Source organism: Globicephala melas, chromosome 8 (assembly GCF_963455315.2).
Source record: "Globicephala melas chromosome 8, mGloMel1.2, whole genome shotgun sequence".
Classification (NCBI taxonomy): Eukaryota; Metazoa; Chordata; class Mammalia; order Artiodactyla; family Delphinidae; genus Globicephala; species Globicephala melas.
The window spans coordinates 22,754,198-22,775,949 of NC_083321.1; the positions used below are offsets into that span (position 1 = coordinate 22,754,198).

The 21,752-nt window shown below is 42.7% G+C and overlaps 1 protein-coding gene across 3 annotated transcripts in view; it reads right to left on the reverse strand.

Annotated features, from left to right (window-relative positions):
* Nucleotides 1–9,626: 9,626 nt before the first annotated feature.
* Nucleotides 9,627–21,752, reverse strand: part of TRIM44 (tripartite motif containing 44) — a 110,723-nt gene continuing 98,597 nt past the window's right edge. For all 3 annotated transcript variants that reach the window (XM_030864693.2, XM_060303358.1, XM_030864691.2), the window contains one exon: nt 9,627–11,503. In XM_030864693.2, the coding sequence (XP_030720553.1) occupies nt 11,476–11,503 (28 nt within the window). In that variant the 3' untranslated portion in view covers nt 9,627–11,475. The remainder of the gene's footprint in view (nt 11,504–21,752) is intronic.

Here is a 21,752-nt window from a genome sequence, read left to right on the forward strand (position 1 = left end):
GGCTCTTCAACAAGAGTTTATTTCTCATAGTTCTGCAGGCTGGAAGTCTGAATCCTGGTCAGGTTCTGGTGACAGCCCTCTTGTGGGCTGCAGACTGCTGACTTCTCCTTGTGTCCTCACATGAGAGCTCCACCCTCATGACCTAATTACTCCATAAAGGCCCCACCTCCTAACACCATCACATCGGGGACTAGGATTTCAACACGGGAATTTGGGGATAACTGGAATATTCAGCCCAAAGCACTGGGGGAAATGTCACTCTCCACAGAGTCTACATGAGTCTAGCTCTCCTGGCCAGCCCCAGTTCACGTGTCCCCCCGGCCCCCTGAACCCCACTGCTGCTTGCACGTGTGCATGTACATGTGTACACATACGTGCACACACACAGAGGAAGAGAAGCTGGGATTCTTAGAGGAAGCATCTTGCCGTTCTCGCTGTCACTTCTTGCTTTGCTAAAATCTTACAATGTTAGATCTGGAAGAGGCAGAAAGATCCTCCAATCTAGTGGATTCTAGTCCTCATTTTATGAGTATTTAGAGAGGGAAATTGACCTGCCAAATGCTGCATAGCTTATTGGTGGCAGAGTAGGAATGGCAGTTAGGTTTCCTAACTCTCTTCCCTCTTCTGGGAAGAGCAGGTAAGTGACCTACTCTTCTACTCTAAGTGACTCAAAGACCTTTTGAGTGCTCTGGTCACTTATGCTGGGGCAGATGTAGCTAAAGGTGTTTCCCAGTTTTCTGCATCAAGATGTAATTAATACCTGGAGTAACTCTGGACACGAATGCTATCAAGATATCAGTCAGCAAGTCCACAAACATTTTTGAACATCTATTTTGGGTCAGGCAATTTCATCAACATTGCTAATACATCAGTGAACAAACAATACAAGCTTCAAAGAGGTACAGACAGTAACCATATGAACAAATAAATACATATAACTTGAGATCCTTATAACTGACATGAAAGCATAATTGGGTGGGTGTGGTAGAGAGGGCTAAGAAGTAGCCTTGGGGAGGAGCTAGAGGCTGCGCAGACAAGCCAGTGTGGGACAACATGAGGGCAGGCTCCATCTACAGCCCCAAGAGAACTCCAATTTGATGAGTGATGCTCATCACAATACACAGTGGTCATAAGCTACCACTTATAAGTTCCTCCTATGTGTCGGGCACTGTACTAAGCCCCATAGATCCAGCTGCTTCTTTAATTCCTCAGAGTTAGTTAAGGATAGAGCCAGTACTAGAACCAAGTCTGTCTGCTTCTGAAACCTAGTTATTTATTAGGAGAAAGCTCATTCCATTTTCCAAGGACAGAAGACCACACATTGTTCTTTTTCCTGGAGATGCAACACTGGGGTTAAGTGGTTCTTAACGTTAACAGTTCCTCCCTAACAACTTAGGCTACATTTTACTTTTCACTTCATTCCATCACTCTTAGTTCCATCCTCCAGAGACCCTCCCCAACACCACACGCAAAATCAGTTACATCCTATTATCTGATGCCAGTTATGTTGATATCTCAGAAGGGAGAAAAGTATGTTTTTAGGAGTGGAGATTTTGTTTTTTTCCATTCTGTTCCCTCCCAGGAGGGAATCTCAGTATTGTTTCTGAAATCAGACATTGTGTGTGGGTTTGGAACTGAGTGCGTAAGGGGATGGATATGTACCACACCTTATTTATTTTCTCTTCTGTGCAAGGAAGGGTCTCAGCTATTTCTCCTCCCAAATTGAATTCTCTTACTCTTGAAGAATGACCCAAGCAAAGACATTTCCCAAACATCTGAAATCTGAGACTTGTGCCTGGAATCCATGAGACTCATGGTTTCCAGATGGAGAGACCAGAAGAAGAGGAGGTGGGGGAACAGAGGAAGGAGGGCGGAGGATAAAAGGCAAGGGGAAGCCTGAACTCTGGATCACTCTGCCTGTGAACCGGGCCAGGCCTCTCATTTGTTCTGCAAGTCTGCCATCTGAGAACGTGCCAGGCCCAAAGAAACGCAGCAGCTGTGCACATCCTCGTGAGACTGTTCCAGTGATTACTAGGAAGTAAGTCATCGTGAAATTGTCCCTTCTGAGGGCGGTGACTAACCTCAGTAGCACGATACAAAAGAAAGCCCATGGCTTGGCTATGAAGAGGGGCATAAACACTCCAGACGGATTTCCTCACCATCTCGGAAACGACAAAACACAGACACTTCTAGAAATCTTGGCTTCTTTACACCACTTAACCAGATGCAACAGTGGACCCGCAGGTGACCTAATTCTTCCTCCACATGTCTTGTCCTCATGCCAGAGGTGGGGAAAGAGGTTTAAAAGGCAACCTAGTTTTGAGTAAATTAACAGGCAAGTATAGTTTGGCCATAAGTTGGCTAGGTATGGTCTCAGAAGGAATGCTCTTTTTTGATCAGACAGGCCAGTATCTTCTAGGGAAAAAAGGAGTTTGGGGAAAAGAGATCAGAACCCCTGTTAGCAGATGGAAATTGGTTTTTTAAGTGCTGAGAAAATACCCATTTTTATTGTTATCAGTGGTTTCTTTACCATCATGGCCACCCATAATCACCCCACTGACAGAGTCAACACCACCACCACCACCAAGCCAAAGAGCAATCTTACTTGTCTATCATGGTTCTTCCCACTTGGAATAGGCTGAATCTGATACTAGGATATAGCCATCCAACTGGGTCAAAAGGTCCTAGAAGCCTGAATGTGTGGAGAGAAACCAAATACAGAAAAGTTACTTCCAATTAACACCTGCAATCTCCAGATGTCCTAATAAAAATGGTGAGGCAGCAAATGGCGACCTTCAAGCCAGAGAACTACACTTGGACTCAATGTTTTCAAGAGCCAAGCCAAGTATTCAATCTCCTCATACCCTGATCTTCTGGCCTGGGACATGTAAGTGTTCAACTACATTCTGGCTTGGGGGAGAAAGCAAGCAGAGGTGAACGTATTCTGTACTGGCATGACTTCAACAGACCATTCATCTCACCCTGAGGTATGAAGGGATATTGCCTGCCTCCTCAGGCTGAGCAGTGCCCAGAATTTATGAACTTCTTCACAGTATGATGTGAATCTGGGGCCTGAGCCAGGCATTATCATCAGGAAAAGGTGGACAATTTCCCTCTCCCTCCCCACTCCTTTTCCTATTGCTGATTGTACTGTTCAGACATGAACTATGATTTAACGCCTTCTGCTGCTAAGGGTGTTACAAAATATTGGTTGCAATGTAGTCATAAAAAGTGTTTAAGTAAAAGAAAGAGAAAGACAGAGAGAAAACAAGAAAGTAGAAAAAAGAGAAAATTATAGCAAATGTCAAAACTCATCATTACCACAAGCACATGGATAGGCAGGGAAAAATCTTTGCCTGTGTACCAAACGGAATGCAGCTGATTAACTTACATCATTTCTATACACAATCAACAGTGTTGAAAGCAGTGCATCTTGCGATAAAGCATAGTTCCAGTCACATGTTTCTCAATTTCTTTACCTCAGGGTCATCGGATCAGGGCCAGATTGCCACAAAGGGCTCAATGACCCATGGGAAGTGAATCATGTTTTCATTCCAGGGTTTAATATATGTATTACATCACTATTAGAAGCAAGCGACTCTGTGGTCGATGGCTCCAATGTGGATTAAGGTCAAAAGTGGCCCTGGAGACCAAATTCCCTAGTGAGCGTTTGCCACACAGCTCCATGTGTCCTTTGCTTCTGAATTCTTCCTTCTCCTAGCAACAACTACTAAATACCAGCTTCCCAGGCTGGTATTATGTCCACATAAGATTTATTTTTCTTTCAGCAAAGAACTGGAGAAATACAAGAAAGAACCTGGTATTACAGGTTAAATTGTGTTACACCCAACTTGTGGTGAGGGTCCAGTTTCTTCTTATTATACCCCAATTTTGCTGTAATGACTATTGCTTGAAATAAATGGGGAATTGACAGGGGCTGAGAGATAACAGGGATGCTTAAGTGATTTTTATAGTAGCAGTATTTGTTGTAACAGGATTTGACCTGTATTCTGGTTATTAGTTTTATTCATCAATTGGAAACTTGGCACTTCCATTGTTCATGCCATTATATGCAAAGCACTGTAGCATGACAGTCACTTACAAAGCTATGAAAAAACTCTCTAAACACAAGAGGCTCCTGGAACAATAAAACCTCAGGTGGGGGATGTTTTGTCTTAACTAGATGTTCTGGATAGTCCAAGGTTTATTCCTTTAACCCCTAAAAGGGGAATTTGTTTCATTTTTCTTTACCTTCGTGATAGAAATATTTCTAAAATGTTTGATATGCAAATTCTTGCTTTCTCCTGAGCATAACTTAGTTTCTTTAGGTGTGACGCTCAGGGTCATCACTTTGAGTATAATTACACAGTCCTATGATATGAGGTGTTTAGAAACTGAGATGTGTAAAGAGCTATTTTGGGCACTAAATGCCCCCCTAAAACAGAGCTTTTTGAGCTCTTCAGTCTACTTAAACTTTTTCTGTCTTCTCTATTGCTGTCAACTCCTTCTCCTTCTTAAGTTTCCTCTAGAAATCTGTTTTGTGCCCTTAAATTTAATCTGCTGTAGGCTTGGAAACCAGACAGCAAACATGTGTGAAACAGGAATAAATAGGTTCTGGGTAGGTGCTTTATGGGTAGACAGATGGCCTTTCTCTTATGTGGTTGCTTCATACTATTTATTTCAACTGGTCAGAAGTCTTGTTTACTCACTTCTTAGTTCTCAGTTAGTTTTGAATGGGTCCAGCAGAGGTTTCAGATTTTTCCAGTTCTGTCTCAATTACTGTCAAACCACTTGTGCAGATTTCATGTTTAAGAAATAGGGATAGGTGAAGCTGACTGAGCCGTAGGTAAATGAGTTGTGACTGACTCCCTAAAATGGTATGAAGGTTGTGGGCCATTTTTATAAGGCAAATGGTATGCTACAGCCATGAGGGTTCAACTCAGTAAATGAACTATAAAACAGACAAGCTCCCTCTGCAGTCCCTTTCCAAGAATATGAAGCTGGCCTACTGTCAAGCTGTTGGAGACGCCTTCAACATGTTTAATTAAATTACAGGCTCAGTGCCAGTTGGCTGACTTTTGGGATTCTAAGACTATGGCAAAAGAAGCCATGGCTTTGCCTCTCCTGGTGATTTCATTATTTATGGCCTTGGAATAAAGGAGATAAAGCAAGTCTAAAAGCTTCCTCCTTCCAAAAGTGCAGTTTCAGGTCAGAAGAGAATTTCACTGCTCACCTTAACCCTCCTTCCCTCACTGTACACTGTACTTTGCAAACTGTAAAAAACAAGGCCTAAAAAAGACAAACTCCTTCGCCCCAAGGCCATACTGTATGTGCTTGCGGAGAGGGGGTGGATGGGTGAAGGTTATTCACCAGCATCAGCTGGAATCTGTGCAGCTAGGAGAGGAGAGCTTTAGAGCCAGGGTGTAAAGTCTGCTAGACCTGGGTTTAAATCCTAGCTTCCCATTTATTAGGGTGTGACCTTGGGCACCGTATTTAACTCTGATTCCTGAGCAATAGAGGATGATAATATTAGTGCTGTGAGAATTAAATAACGTAAAAGGCAACTAGGACAGTGCCTGGCCCAGAAAAAGACCTCACTAAACGGTAGCTATTATTATTAACAAAATGAATGATTTAACCTGGAGACTCTAATATTTAACGAGTACAGATACTCAATGCAGCCAGTTATTGACTTTAAGCCGCCTTTCGTTTTGTTTTCTTTTCTGTGACACCTTCTTCTCTTGTTAATACTGGCAGCCTGACTTTCTGCTGGGTGTACTTACCTCTGGTGCCTTGTTAAGGCCAGGAGATATTCTAGACCAGCTGCAATTTCACTTTTATGAGTGTAAAGGAAATGGGGCCACCTGTAAGTTGGACCAAGCAAAGATCAATGAAACAAAATAAAGAGTTGTAGCTTTCAGAGGGAAAGACAATGAAATGAAAAAGGGCTGAGGCAATGGGATGCGGTATTGAGACACTGGCACCAGGAAGTAGGGAAGAAAACCTCCAAACACATTGTGGTTTGTTAAAACACCGAGACTCCCAAGTGCTACAGTGCTTGGCAATCCCATCCCACCAGGCAGAAGTGTGCTTAGCAACTGGGGAGGGAGGAAGTGGGCCTAATGATTGTTACAGGGGACAAGAGTCTCCCGGCCTGGCTTTATCAGCGTGGCTCACCGCATGACCTTGAGTGACTGACTCCCTCTAGAACCCTATCTTGAACAATTTCTCCAAAGTTCACATACAGCCTCTAGCTAACGAAAGGGGTTTGATGGAGACAAATCTGTTAAAAAATTTTTTTACAGCAGGGTTCATAAACTGCAGCTCCTCCAGACACTTGCTGGTGGGTTTTAAGGATGGATTTTAAAAATTGAATTGTAATGCCTTTAGGTAGGAATTGTACCTTCTAATTCATACAGTATCTACTATATTGAGTTTTCACATTTTGCCTCTTGATTTCAATGCATCCTCTGCTCCTGATATTACAAACTGGACTAGAATTGCTTCATTTAGAACTTAATTCTATCTCTTCATCAGTTATATCAAATGTGTACTTCTAAGGTTCCCCAAAGATGATTTTGCTGGCCTAACTGTAATTTGCTCTATGAAGGTTTTTTTCCTAGCAAATATGGTAAAAATTAAAGTTTGACCACCACTCTGGCTAATCCAAATTGTAAAGCTTTAACGTTATTTGAAAACATCATTCAGGACCAAGCATTCTTTACTTTATAATCTACTTTGCTCAGAAAATTTAACCTAGGCATGGATCATTTCACTTGGAGGAGAAAACATTTCTTTAAATAACAATGACTTTAAGTCTGTCCTTTTGGAACTCCCAGAGATCTCCTAAGCTATGCTAGAGAAGTCAGGGGCAAATGAGTGTCCCACCTCTCATAACCAAAACACCATCATCTCCAGCATGATCACAGTTAACAATGCAGATCACCATGAATATTTACACCTAGCAGGGCCCTTTGTGCACAACTCTGACAGACAAATGGTATTTCCAGTAATAGTTTATTGATTTCCAAATGCACAGGGGCACTGAGTCCAAACATCCTGGGAGAGCAGTAAATCTTTCTTACAAAATAACTTACAGTATGAAAATGATATACTGAAACACTAACTCAAATGTGTAATTCCCGTGAAAGACTGAGTGTTCCCTTGTTTAATGTAAAGTGTGAAAGAGGAAGGTGACTGAGGAGGGAATGTGACTGTGCACAGGAAAACAGGCAGAGGACAATGGGTTCATTGGTTCTCCCCATCCACGCAGTCACTGTCACTGGCCTGTCACTGTAGAAAGATTGGTCAGGTTTAAGTCCCATTAAGTATAAATCTACTGTCCCCTCAAGGTCATATCAAGCCTAGCATGGGCTCTGCGGCACTTTTTGTACCAGTATACCCACTAGTGTCTTAATTTATTTTTATTTTCCTGCCCTGGCGCGAACAAGCGCGTGTTCTTGTGTGTTCTTGGTTCCAAATGCTACTGTTTTACTAGGCAGTCCCCATGGGCCTTACAGCTCTTGGAACGGGCTGTGGTGGGGCTTCAGAAACACCGTTGGGTAAGGCAATATTAATGAGATCTGAAGTCTCCCCTGCAGGCCTGCAGGCCTTCTTTTCTCTCAGGGCTGGGCTGAGTCCATTCATAATGAGATAGATTTGTTTTTTAAACAGAAAATTCCAGTTGTGCTAGGCACACCGTAAACGTGCAACTAATTTTCTTATCGAAAAGCATGTGTTGAACAGCTACTGAGTGTGGCATTTCAGGTATTGGCAAGAGAATATTTTCTAGGTGGAGGAGAGGACTTCCTAAGCCCTGCCACTCCTATCGGTCGTGAATTCTGCAGCCGTGCCCTCAGGCCTGACTAGAGTGGTTAGACTCTCAGGTCACCAAAAATTCTGGGTGTCCAAATTTCCCATATCATTAGACACCTTGGAGTAGGGCTGGAGTGCGATTTCCCTCAGGGCTGTCACCTTGGCTCAGTGCTTTAGGAGCTGACAACCTTTGCCAAGGAGTTGCTCTTCTTGTTAGCATCTTGTAAGCAAGCAACTAAGCCCCATTATCTGGTGACACCTGTAATCAGGGCTGGCAGAAACCTCTGCGGTGGTGTGCGAGATAATGAAGCAGCGGCTGCTCTGAATTTCTCTCACTTGTTAAACTGTGTGTGTGTGTGTGTGTGTAGGTTTACTAAAATATGAAGATTTCCTTTTCTGCAGCAGTGTAGCAGCTGACATTTTCAAATAAAGTTAGAGAGCAGAACACTCCTCACTTCTACTATTTCTGAGAAGTTCCATACTCCTGAAGGCCTAAAAACACTGTATTTATGGGGGATAGCACCAAAAAGGAAAGGTGTCCTCCAACTCCTGGGGGCGGGCTCAAATTAGCAATATGTACTTAATGTATCTGCTAAAGTAGAAGAATAAGGCTAACTTGCTGCCATTTCTGAGCCTCAACTATAGCCATAAAATGTAATTTTGAAAAAGAATCCATAGAGTGGAATGGTCAGACTGCAGGGGAGGAGCCTGCAGCCTTTTTCTCTCTGTTTTAGGCATACACAGAGTTAGGAAGAGCCGGGTACAAAACCTAGCTCCAATACTTCCTAGCTGTGTAACTCAAGGCAAGTGACTCTTGCCCTCCAAATCTGTATTATCATCTGAGAAATGGGTCCTCATAGTTGGTCCTCAATATTTTAAGTCATTTCCCTTTCTAGGCTGTCAGAGCAGAGACTCCAAGCAATTCTTGGAATTGTCCTGGATTTAATGACAATCAAATCAAAGGACAAACCCCCTCTTAGCCTCCAGATACCCAACCTTTGGAAGGGAGCCAGGGATTGCTGTGAGGACCCAATTCATTCTGAAGACATTCATTACCTGCCTCCCTTGATGACTTCTCCCTAGGGATTTCTGCAAACCCTGCAGCCAGTGAGGACACAGTTGTGAGCAACTCTTACTGACCTGGTAGGAGGGAAGTCTCATCATGCTGGGGCTTAAGGCCGAGAAGCATGCTCCAGCTTTAAGGAAGCTGGTGCCACTGCAGGAAGCATCTTAGTTCTTACACTGATAAATGCTGCCGGCAGGAACTCAGGAGCCTGGGCAGAAGCTGCTGAGCTGTGTTTAATGCTTCCCTGGTTAAAGTTTTATCAGGTGCTGAAAACAGCAGGAGCCCACAAAGCAAATCTGAAATCCTTTCTAAGTAAAAGCAAAAGTGCTTTCCTTGAGGATTACAGAGTATGATAATTTATTGAGACAGGCTGGCATGTGTTTGTATTTCCATTCATATCCATTGCATGAATGCCTGGGTTTCCCGAATACTGATTTAAAGTAATAACGTATGATCAGGTACGGAGGAGCCAGTGATCTGTCCACTGCTAAAATAAGGCTACTACTTGGAGATTAAACAATACTTCCTGGGGAAAGACAACACAAGCTTCCAAATCCTAAATTCTTCTTAATATTCTGATTTTTAAACTCTTTTAAGAATGGCCACTGGTCCTCCTTTAGGAGTAGTTTCTTTGGATGTGGCTGGGGGTTGTAATTAGTGGTATGCCCAAATCGCCAGTCTTTGTGGGCAGAAAGGTAAAGCACCGAAAATGTCTTAGTCATTTGCTGGCCACCAGTTGGAGAGAAAAATACTTTTTTTTTTTTTTAAACAGCCCAAACTACTCTCAGCCCCAATGTCCCAACAACATATTTAGTGAGCAAGGGTAATCCTAACCCAGAAGCATATACACCTGGTAGCTTCCTGGCCTCAAAGAAACAATCATTTCATAGCATGCACAGGACTGAACAGTGATATAGACAGGATTCCTATAGTAAGTAAGCATTGTTTCTCCCTCAAAACCATCCTGCACACACCTATCGGTTGGCCCTAAAGCTCTGTGATAGGTATATTATAGGCAGGCAGGCAGGCAGGAAGAGGAACTCCCCTCAGTGCAGCTCCTTTGTTTCTGCCTCAGAGGCACTAGAAGTCTAGGTCCTGAGTCAACAGAAACCCTAAGGCTGCTTGGATGTAGTTCCACTTCTACTTCTCAGAAGCGAACACCAAAATACCACTAAAGGCAGAGGAGAGGGAACACCACCCCACTCGCTAATAAAAATTCTCTGTGAAGTCTCCTATTTTATCTTTACTGTTTATGTATACAAACATTCTATTTCATAATATAATTGTGTTTGTTTTATCTAAAAATAATGTCATTCCCTGACTCCAAACCATTTGTTAAGTAAAACTCCTGTTTCAGAAGACGCATGTGTTTTAGTTTGCAGTTTTGTATTCCCTAGTACATCATTGCTTATTTAGGAGTAAAAAACTTGGTCGTAAGGAAATGTGCTTTGGGAGTGGGGAAAGACCAGAGTCCAACCACGGTGAGTCTCTGCTCACGTTACTGAAGAGGAGAGAGCCAGCGTGTGGGAGATGACCTGGAGGTGGGGAGAGCCAGGGGAAGAGGGGTCCCCGCTGGAGTAAAAGGAAGGTATATCTGCCAGGAGATGGAGCTCGATTCAACACACCACAGGGGCCAAGAATTCTCCCCACACTGCATTTAAGCCAAATTAGGCTAAGCTGGGGGAGGGGGAGCTAAACCTACACTGAAAATTCCCATTTGTAATACACATTCCAGACTTTCATGCTGTGACAAGACCCATAAAACCTCAGAGTCCACTCAAATAATTCAGGTTCCATCAGATCCTTTAGTGACTATTTTGGAAACTTAGGCAGTTTGAGTTCAGAAATACTGATTTCGATTTCAACTTTTAATCAGATCTCTTTGGTCTTTTTGTTTTGGAAAAAAAAAAAAGTCATTTCTTTTCTATCTCTTCAATCTTTTTTTTTTTTTTTCATTTCCACAGCACTGAATTATGAATCTGAAATCCTGGATAACCTCATGTACTAAAAATATCTCTATATATTTCTAACTTTTAACTCTTTATCTGTTTTCAAGCCGTCCATATTATTTCATGAAACCACATTTTCACAGATGTATTAAATGGACTTTTAGAGACGAACTATGTGGGTTGATTCGGCCCTACTTTTCCCTCATTTATTCCATGCTTCAATATGAATAAAGTGTGGTTTTATTAGCAGGTAGGGAAACAAATCCTGACTGCCCTTCAAGATTATTCCAGATCCTTCTTAATGAAGTGATACTGTTTGGGTATACAATATGACAGGGGCTGGCTTTCCTGAGCAAGTTCAAAGCAGCCATCGAGGGATTTACCTGAAGGACCCTTTAATTGCTCCTGGTTGATCAAAGGGGCATTTTCCTTGACCTATCACGACAAGAGAATGAGAAGCACAGTCAGTAAGAGTAAAACTGGTCATTCCTTGGAGAGCTATGTGCCTGCTGTGGATCTGGGGAGGCATCTGGTGGAAGCACGTTTGTTGCTGGGCAGCTTTCACAGGAATCAGAAGCCATTACATATACGCCGTCACATACACACAAGGGGAAGGGATGATTTTCCACTGGGGATGGCAGGCCTTCATGTGTCTTCTTCTTCACTGGCACCACTACAAAGGAAAGGAGAACCAAGTGAGTTAAGACTTCACAAGAAGGGGGGCAGCCTAGTCTACTGACAGAAGGCACAGGCTCTGCTGTCAGACTCCGCTGGATTCCAGCCCTAACCCTACCACTGCTGGGCACTGTGGCCAGGGGCAAGCTACTTAGCCTCTCTATGTTCTGATTTCTTTATCTGACTGCAGAGATAATGATGATAATAAAACCTACTTTCTTAGGTTACTGGAGGAATAAATAATACATATAAAATGCCTGTGCCTAGTACACAGTAAGTGAATAGCTATTTAAAGGAGCAGGTGAGGGTCATAATATTTTTTTAACTTGACAAAATAAATTGCTGGTAAAAATCAGGAGTTTGACGTCCCCTAAGCCTTAAAGCCACCTATTGTTAGAAGAGAAAGGCAAAGAGAAGCCATCACTCTGCACACCAAACGGCACTTCTCACCTGGAATAAAGCCAAGGTTTTAATTCATGCCACAGGGACAGTCACCGGGTTTAGATGTCACCTCCTCAGAGAAGGTATTCTATCTAAGTCAGGCTCCCTGGTTACTCTCCATCTCCATCTTATTTCTTTCATAGCCCTTATCATGTCCTATAAATCATGTTTGCTATTTACTCTCCCCTCTACCCCCACCAGAGCATAAAAGAATAGCAATATTGTCTATTTTATCGACTACTGTTTATCTACCACTAGGACTGTGCCAGGCATATAGAAGTGTTCAATAAATAGTTGTTGTAAAAAGACAGTGAGAAATAAAAACAGGAAGGGAGAGAAGGAAGGAGCTGAAAGAATGGTCAGTCATGACTGACTTGACCAGGGCATCCTAGATGTCCGTAATATTTCAGTGGCCAAAAAATGAGTTGTGAGTCTCAGAAGCATGGCTAGAACGTCAGCTGCTCAGGGTTAGAGCCTCCCTGGCTTGGTCCTGGGAGAGAACATTGTTGATACAAGCACTAGGGCAAGAAAAAGTCAGGGCCAGAAAAAGACTTACAAGGACACTTAGAAGGACAAAAGCAGCAAATGTGCCTAGTTTCTCCTCCTCCACCACTTCTAGAGGCCACTGTCCTTAAAATAATAACAAGAGCCAGCTTGATCAAGTGTGCCAGGGGCACTGAGCTAAGCGTTCCTCACCCATTCTTTCTATCAGTTCTCACAATAATCCTAGGATGTAGGGACTATTATTATTATTACTACTATCCCCATTTGGCAAATGAAGAAAGTGGAGCTCTGAGAGATGTAAAATCCTCGGTCACATAGTAAGGCCTGCGTCCTTAAAACTTAAGGATTAGTTTCGGCTGGATAAAGTCTGAAGCAGGCGAGTTAGGGAGCTTGGAAGGGAGGTAAATCCCCCTTCCTCTGGTAGAGGCAGGAGTTAGGGAAGAGGACAGGCCTGGGGTGTACATCAGCGCCCTGCTATGACCTAGAAATGTTTTTTATCTCACAAGGGATTATCTACGTCTATATAAAAATCTGTGCTTTTTTGCATCCCTCTGGGAAGGCCTTTAAAGGAAAATATCCTAGACAACGGACCTGTAGTACTTCTGCTCAGGGCGAAACATTTCGAGGCATGGAGTGTGAAATTAAGGCACGTGCACTCAGCAGCCAAAAGAACCAAGTCAGGAAGCCTCGCTATCCAAACTCTGCCCTATTTCCATTCCCTTTTCCTGCCTGCTGTCCGATCATGGGATGAAGGGTGCATGCTAGGAAGGGCTGGACAGTGGACCGTCATTAAGGAGCAGTGCTTGGTGGCATCTGTCCCAAAGGGAACAAAAAGGGTCTTTCACGAAAGCGTCTCACTAGAATCAAGACCCAGTTGGAACCGGTGCCATTGTCTCCCCTTTGGTATTATAGCCAAAGCGAGCTCAATGTGCTTTTGTCGATTTTCCTTCAAATATGAGAGGTCTAGCACAAGCATGTGCCCCTTCCTTAAACTGCGGTTCATTATTTAGCATTCTTAACTTGAGATGCATAGTTTAAAGGGTTCATGAACCTACTGGAGTTGTACACAAAGTTTTGTCTGTGTGCTCCTTGTCTGAGAGAGGCCATAATTTTCATCATATTCACGAAGAGGTCAACAACTCCACAAAATTGAGTATAATGAAATTATAAATAAACTAACTTCTTTTCGAGTTGCCAGGTCCCTTATTATAAGATGTGCAGAGCTGACTTGGGGAAAAGATCAGAAACCCTGACTGACAAAATCTTTTCTTATTATCCTAAAAGAGATCTGTTCTTGGGCCTGAATGACACAGCTCATCTCACAGTTTAAAAGCCTAAGACCTTGGAATTCTGGCATATCACTGGTTAATTTGACTATCTACTCTGTGTTAGGCATAACACTAGGCACAACAATGAACAAGATGAAATCACAGTAGTTGCCCTCATGGACTCCAGAGCCTAGTAGCTGACAGAGGGAGGGGGGAGGAGGAGGGAGGGAGGGAGGGAGGGGGAGAGAGAAAGAGAGATAGAAAGGGGAAGGGAGGGAGAGAGACATATTTTTGTCCAGAATAGCATCTTCAAATAAATCATACTCATCTTCATAATTAATGAAATTAATTAATTTTTTGCCACAATAAAGAAGAAAAAATCGTAACTGAACCTATAGCATACAGCTTTGTTCACCTTGTGTGTGTTCTCTCCTGGAGGGTCACACAGTATCATTAGTGTGAGATATCATCTGAATGTCCCTTCTTCACTCTGTATATAAGCTGATCTGTGTTCACAGGATTTTATCTTAAATAGTCTATAGGAGTCTACTTTCTCCAAGGGAAGTAACACAGCCTTCCACCTCAGCCCCACTTATCATCCTCCTCTGAAACATCTACCACTCACACTTACATTTATAATTGGAATGATACTCAGAGGATATTGAAATTTTGAGTGTCTGTTCTGTTATTGTTGTTTTGAGAATAAACTAAGGGTGTTCGATAGATAGCCCATTCTGTAGTAGGTATTTACCATGAGAGAAGCAGCATTATATAATGGCTTTGAAGTCACCAAACTAAACTAGGCTCAAATCCCCGCTCTGGCACTAATGAGCTGTGCAACTTTGGATGAGCTGCTCAACCTCTCTGAGTCTCAGTTTCCTTGTGGTAATACTTACTGTATATCTTACAGGGTTATTGTGAGAGTTTTATGTATTTTATGCAATATAAGTACTTTAAAATGTTGGCTCCCTTCTTCAACCTGCTTTTCTTCTTACCCAGAATCAACACCTGCCTAACTTTCCTTCACTGTTGTTCTTCTGGCATCTGAAATGTTACATTCCAGAGCAAGTGCGCTCCTATCCCCAGATGTCCTTACATTTCTGGAAAGCCCTTCTTTGCTTCCTTCGAGAGTTTTTAAAATGACAATTCCAGACCTACAGATACTGAATAGAAAGAAAGTCTGAGTTCCATGGTTCTGACCCTTCTACTTGACAGGTCTCTAGAAAAGTCAGTCCCTGCCAAACACCGGTGAGGACATACTGAGCGAAGCCCAGTTAACTGGCCTCAGTCACAGACTGACCCAGTTTGAGAGTGCTAATGTGTCTAAAAGCAGCGGTTTTAAACCTGAGGTACACATACCTTTGTGGTACCTAATGATTTTCCAGGAGGTATTTGGTCACTGGTAGTTCAAAGGAAATTAATGTCCAGATCCTTACCTTCCATACATACTCATTGTTAAAACTGACCTCTCTAAGGGCTTCCCTGGTGGTGCAGTGGTTGAGCATCCGCCTGCTGATGCAGGGGACGCGGGTTCGTGCCCCGGTCTGGGAAGATCCCACATGCCGCAGAGTGGCTGGGCCCGTGAGCCATGGCCGCTAAGCCTGTGCGTCCAGAGCCTGTGCTCCGCAACGGGAGAGGTCACAACAGTGAGAGGCCCGCGTACCGCAAAAAAAACCCCCAAAAGACTGACCTCTCCCGGAACGTGCTTGTGATCTACAAGTTCTCTCTTCAGCCACTCTCACTTTTTACAGTCACCTTACTCCTACTTCAGAGGAGAAATGCATACCCCTCATCCTCCCGAATCTCACCATGGGACAATTTTAGAATGCCTTGCTTCTAAGAGGAGTCCTATGAGAACAGGGTAAGAAATAGTGAAGGATATAATCCCTTATTCCATCCAGGTAATAAACTCTTGGCAAAGCTGTGTGCCCTTATCTGTCCACCCACAGATCTAAGAATTCATATTCAGAAATGAGATGGTTATCATGAAGTGTGTACTAATATGTTTATTTTAATTGACAAAATGAAATCAGACTTGGATCTGACAGAAAGCAAGACTGATTTGGCTGGATGGTTTGACCATGAAAACCATCTTTGCCAATGAGATTACACAGTGAATCTCGCCTGGAAATTTAATATGCTAAATCTGCAGTGCCGAAGTTTTGACAAAAATGTATATAAAGCTCGTACTACGCAGTATGTCAGAATTAACATCCTTCTCAACTATCTAAACTTGACATATAATTGCAGGAGTTAACTTAAAATGGGCAAGGAGGCACATAATGTTTTCTAAATTATTTTGGGGGGTATAAGAACAAAAAGTGTAGCTAAAGGAACTGAGAGTTCCTAAATCATGACCGGGAGAGTGATGTGACACTTAACACCCCCTAGGGGTAGGGGTCCGGGTGACAGAATGGGACGAAGGAGCCCAGCCAGCAGAATGCAGCGTCCCCTCTGCCAGTTGGGCACGCTGCCTCATGAGCAACCCTTTCTGTCTTGTTGTGCCTGTGAAATTGAACTGTTAGAGGCATGCCCCAAGCCCCAGTCCTATTCAGCCCCTAAGCACATGCTCATAGAGTGATTAAGATCAAGGAGTGTTTTCACTGCCTGACAAGCTTTAAGACAGTCCATACAGATAGGCAGCTCCGTTTTTCAGCTTCCGTCCCCAGAGATGGACACTTATAAGAGGAAGTTAATAAATGAGGTGGGTAGGCACTCTGATCTCGCAAGTTAGTCTCTTTTCCTGAGAATACAATACAACTTAATTTGATTTGGCATCACTTATACCGCTGAGTCCTTGGCTATTTATTCATTATTGATGTAAAAAGGATTATTCACTTAAGAGGATGGAGAAATTAAGAGGTATCAACAAGGAAGGAAGGCTAGATTCAGTTGAGATGCAAAAAGACAGATGTAGTATTCTCCAGAAAGGACGCCACATAGGTGTCTTATGAGGAAATAATGGGAAGTCTCCATTCACCATCTGAGGCTGCAGCTGCTCACTTCCAGTGAGAATGTGATCGGCCTAGCTGGGGGACGGGCCAAACGCCCTGACCCGGAAACACTCCTCCACCAGACAGAGCAGAGCTGCTACTTTTGTCTCCCATGTCACCTGTCCCAGTAGCCTGGGCTGAAAGTGAGGGGTTACTGTGCTATGAGGAATCAGAACTTACATATTTAGCTGCTGCCTGTGGAACTAATATAAATTAGTTTTAAGAGATGTAAGTGTACCTTTAAAAGAGATACAAGTACAAAATAAAGTAAAATGTCCTCCCCGTTTATCCTGGGTTAACTGAGAAAAACATCAGAGGACTTCACAGCTCTAGTCCTGGCTTTGCTGTGTGACTCCGGGACCCAGTTTCCCCAGCAGGGAAATTAGGACACCTCGCGTTATAAGTGAAATTTACAAAAATTCAAACCAGACAAAAGCGAAGCTCCTTTCTGACTTACACATTTGCTGAGCTAATTAATTAGAGCTCATTTATACTGTTTTTTTCTCTTGCTTCCTATGCACTGCCCTCTTTCCCCATTCCTCTCCAACTCAATCTGAAGGCTGACCTCAACATTCCAAGTTCTTTCACCTCTTTTTCTGGCTGGGCCTAAATGCCAGGTTGATGAATTGTACTATTTGATCAATACCTAGTACACACCCTAGTACAGTGAGCTCTATGGGCAAATGATTTCCTGTGATTTCCCAATTCGTGGTTCTTAAAGTCTAAAGTGGTACCAACCCTTGTTGTGCCTTCCTTCTCAAATCACAGGAAACAGGGAGAAGGGCTCTTCTCTCTCTAGATCACGTTATACTTGATCTCATGAATCTTCTCTCCTTCAGTATGACCACTGTTCACAGACGGCCGACTTAATGTTCCAGGCACTGTGCTAAGCAATTTATATACACAATCTCACTAAGCCCTAACAGTAGCTTTAGGATAAGTATTATCATCTCCATCCTACAGATCAGAGTAGTGAGGCCAAGAGAAGCTACGTGACTTCTTTGAGGTACACAGCTTGTAAATGGTAGTTCCAGCTTATGCAGACTCCAGAACCCTCAGATATGAAAATGCACTCGTGTAAGAAGACAGACATAAACCTGATCTTCTGACCCCTGGTTACCCAGACAATAAGTGACAGCCACTGAAGATTAAGATCTCTGAGGTTCAATTTTTTACCTGAAAAATGGGATGATAATATCTATTTCCAAGGGTTGTTGTAATGAGTTGGAAAGTACTTGCAAGTTCTTCTTTAAGATGAAAAAATGCCAGAAAAGGGTAGGATGACTACAGAAGGAGAAGGAAGTAGACACTGGGTTTGTCTTTCAGCCCTCACAGCTGCCTCTGCCCCTATAGACCGACACAGGCACCTGTGAGACAGGTCTGGGGCTCCAGGGCGGCCGCAGGTCCACACATTGACCACAGCGCTAAGTTTTGATCTCCATGTACCTTGCAACCTGTTTACCGTTTTTATAGGGGGCTGCCCCTCTTGCACTCCACTTGGGGTGGTGGCCCGTTTCTATGGAGGATGGAAAGGCGCCAGCAGGCCTGTTCAGGCAGGGCCCTTTGATAGGGAGACACTTGAACAGAAGTAACAGGCAGGCTTCTTAGCCTGCCAGTGTCCCATGTGCTCTCAGAACTCCCTTCCTTAGGATTGAGTCTTCTGTTACTGCTACTGCTGGATTTATAATGGAATCAGTTCCAGTCTTTTTTCTTTTAATTCAAAAAGCAACTTTTTGTTTTTCGCTGATCTGTATTTTCTGTAGCAAACACGTATTGCTTCTATAAAAAGTAAAAAAAACCCATAGTGTTATCCACTGGTGATAATCAACATTAACACATTGAAATATATTCATCTATACCCCTCCTATGCATATGTAAAAATATATACTTCACAGGCTCTTTCATAATCTATTTTTTCATTCAACTATCAATCACGAATACCTTTATCAAGAAAGGTATTTCTGTAAGATTATGGTTCATGATTAAGTTGTATGGATTTATCATACCTAATTACTGGACACAAATTACTTCTACCTTTTCACCATAACCTACACCTCTGTGACACATATTTACGTTGGTGAATCTCTAGGTTCACCCTTAATTATTTCCAAAGAAAAAAATTCCCAGATGGGAAAACTCCTGGGTCAAAGTAAAAATTACAAAGATAGTACAGAGGGTTCCAATATCTAGTTTCCTCTATTATTAACATCTTACATTAGTGCATTTGTTAGAATGAATCAACAAATTTGGTATACTAGTATTAATGCTAGTATTAACTGAAGTCTAGATTTTATTCAGATTCCCTTAATTTTTCCCTAATGTCCTTTTTCTGTTCCAGGTTTCACCTGAGATACCACATTATATTTAGTCATCAGGTCTCCTTATTCTCCTCTTGGCTTTGACTGTTTCTTAGACTTTCTTGTTTTTGATGACCTTGACAGTTTTGAGGAGTATTGGTCAGGTATTTTTGTAGAATGTCCCTCATTTGGGATTTGTCTGATGCTTTTCTCATGATTAGGCCATGGTTACGGGCCTCGAGAAGGAAAAATCACAGAGGTAGAGCACCATTCTCATCACATCGTACCAAGGGCACATACTATTGATGACTTAGTGCTGTTGATGTTGACCTTGATTACCTGGCTCAGGTAATATTTGTTAAGGTTTTTCCACTGCAAAGTTACTTTTTTCCCCCTTCACATACTGTACTCTCTGGAAGGAAGTCACACCTAAGGAGTGAGGAGTTATGCTCCCGCTGGTTGAAGGTAGAGTATCTACAAAAATTATTTGAAATTCTTCTGAACATGAGATTTGTCTTTTATTCACTTATTTATTTACTGATCATTTGTTTGTATCAGTATGGACTCATGGATACTTATTTTTACACTCTGGGTTATAATCCAATACTACTTGATTTATTTTGTTGCTCTAACTGTTCAGCTTTGGCCTCTGGAAGCTCTTTTAGTCCACTCCTGTGGCCCCTGACAGGCCCTCACCAATGTAAGGGTTGTTCTGAGGTTTTGGGGGAGCACTTCTTTACTTTCTGACACTACAAAATGCTCCAGGCTCATCTTGTATATTTTCTGCTGCAGTCCTAGAATCAGATATTTCTCCAAGCAAAGGCTATGTATTGAATATTTTTAAAAGGATTTGATATATCCCTGTTAAATTGCCCTCCAGAAATCAACTTGCACTGATTTACAATCATTACTCATACAGGTATGAGAATGCCCATTTACCCACATCCTCGCCAATGTCTGCCGGTTTCAAAGTGTCTGTGTGTGTGTGTGTGTGTGTGTGTGTGTGTGTGTGTGTGTGTGTGTGTGTGTGTGTGTGTGTGTGTGTGTGTGTGTGTGTGTGTGTGTGTGTGTGTGTGTGTGTGTGTGTGTGTGTGTGTGTGTGTGTGTGTTTCTCCTCTCTGAAATAACTTCTATGTTATTATTTGGTTTCCTGTTGAACTTCAAGAGGAAAATGCCATGGGGGCTGCAAGCTTTCCCTTTTCTCTGCCTTTCTGTTGGTCTTCTCCAACCTCCCTTCCCTTCCCCACCACTGCTGGGTTTCACAGAACTGACGACCTCCTGTTGTGAGGGCTGAAAGGAACCCTTCTCAAAGCCTCTATTAGGGCCCAGGCAATTCCAGGGGGTAGGGGAGTGAAATGCAGAAAACAGCCCAAGGGTTTACCTTCCCTGTTTCCTGCACCTTCAGGAATTCCACCTGACCCAGTTTCCTCATCTTTTCTTGGCAAGTGAATAATGGAAACCAAATCTCAAGCAGTTTCCCTCCACAGAAATCTTAAACGTAAGATTTAATAAAATGCTGGACTTCAAATTTCCTGTTGCCTCAGCTACTGTATCTTAGAAGTTACCAAAGAGGAGAAAAAATCAATCAATAAATACACTCTTGACATTAATCTCTAATCTCTGAATGAACAGTAGGCTTTTTTTTCAAGTGTCCCTTATTAGGTCTTAGTAGTTTTGAGTCCCATGGTGACCTTAAACTGAGGTCCAGAAGTTGTAGAAAGTCAGAAATTGGAAGGACACCAACTCTCAAAACCTACTTCTCATGTCACAGAGCGTTATGAATATGCATTTAAGAGACAGGAACACCTAGGTTTGAGTCACAGCTTTGTCATTTGCTAGCTGTGGGATTTTGAGTTCAGTGCTCTTACCTGGAAATGGAGGACAACTTAGTATCTACCTGAAAGAGTTACTGGAGATTAGATGAGGACTGACATATAGAGAGAGTGCTGGACATATAGAGAGAGAGCTTGGAATGGTACCGGGCACCTAGAAAGTGCTCAATGCATTTTATGGTTAGATGAAGAAATCAAGGCTAAGAGATGCTAAAAGTTATACAGGGAGTTGATGGCGGTGAGATTAACTGAAAATCAGAGTTTCTGGTTCCTGAAAACACCATCATACCTGCAAGCCTCACTTATTAACAAAAGAGAAGAGCTGACCCTGCTGTCACACATGCACTATAGGCATCATTTTGTCAGTGAATGGGTTCAAGACTGCTTCTCAAGCCTGTTCTCTTGGTGTTTGATAATAGGCCGTTCGCGCATAACAATGGTCAAAAGCTATAATTAATTTATTGAGTGCTTTATATGTGCCAACCACTGTGCTCAAAACCTTAGAAGCACCATCTCCCTCCCCCACTGAGTCCACCAGCAAGTTCCGTCCACTCCCACCACACTTCTATCCTATGTCTATCCATTCCTCTTCGCCACTGCCACCACCATCTCTTGCTTGAACTGCGGCAGTTGACTTCCGACTGGTTTTCCTACTTCTATTCTTACTTCACTACTGTTTAGCTTTCAAACTGCATTCAGAGTAATATTTTTTAAATGTGCAACAGATTATGTCACTGCTCCACTTAAAAATCCTTCGATGGCTTCCTATATCCTTAGAACAAAGCCCATGGCCCACAAATCCCTACATGATTTGGCCCCTGCCTATCTCTAACCTATTTCACGCCACTTGCCAGACACACTGGCTGTCTCTCTGCCCCTCAAATAAGCAGAGTTTGTCCCTGTCTTAAGGCT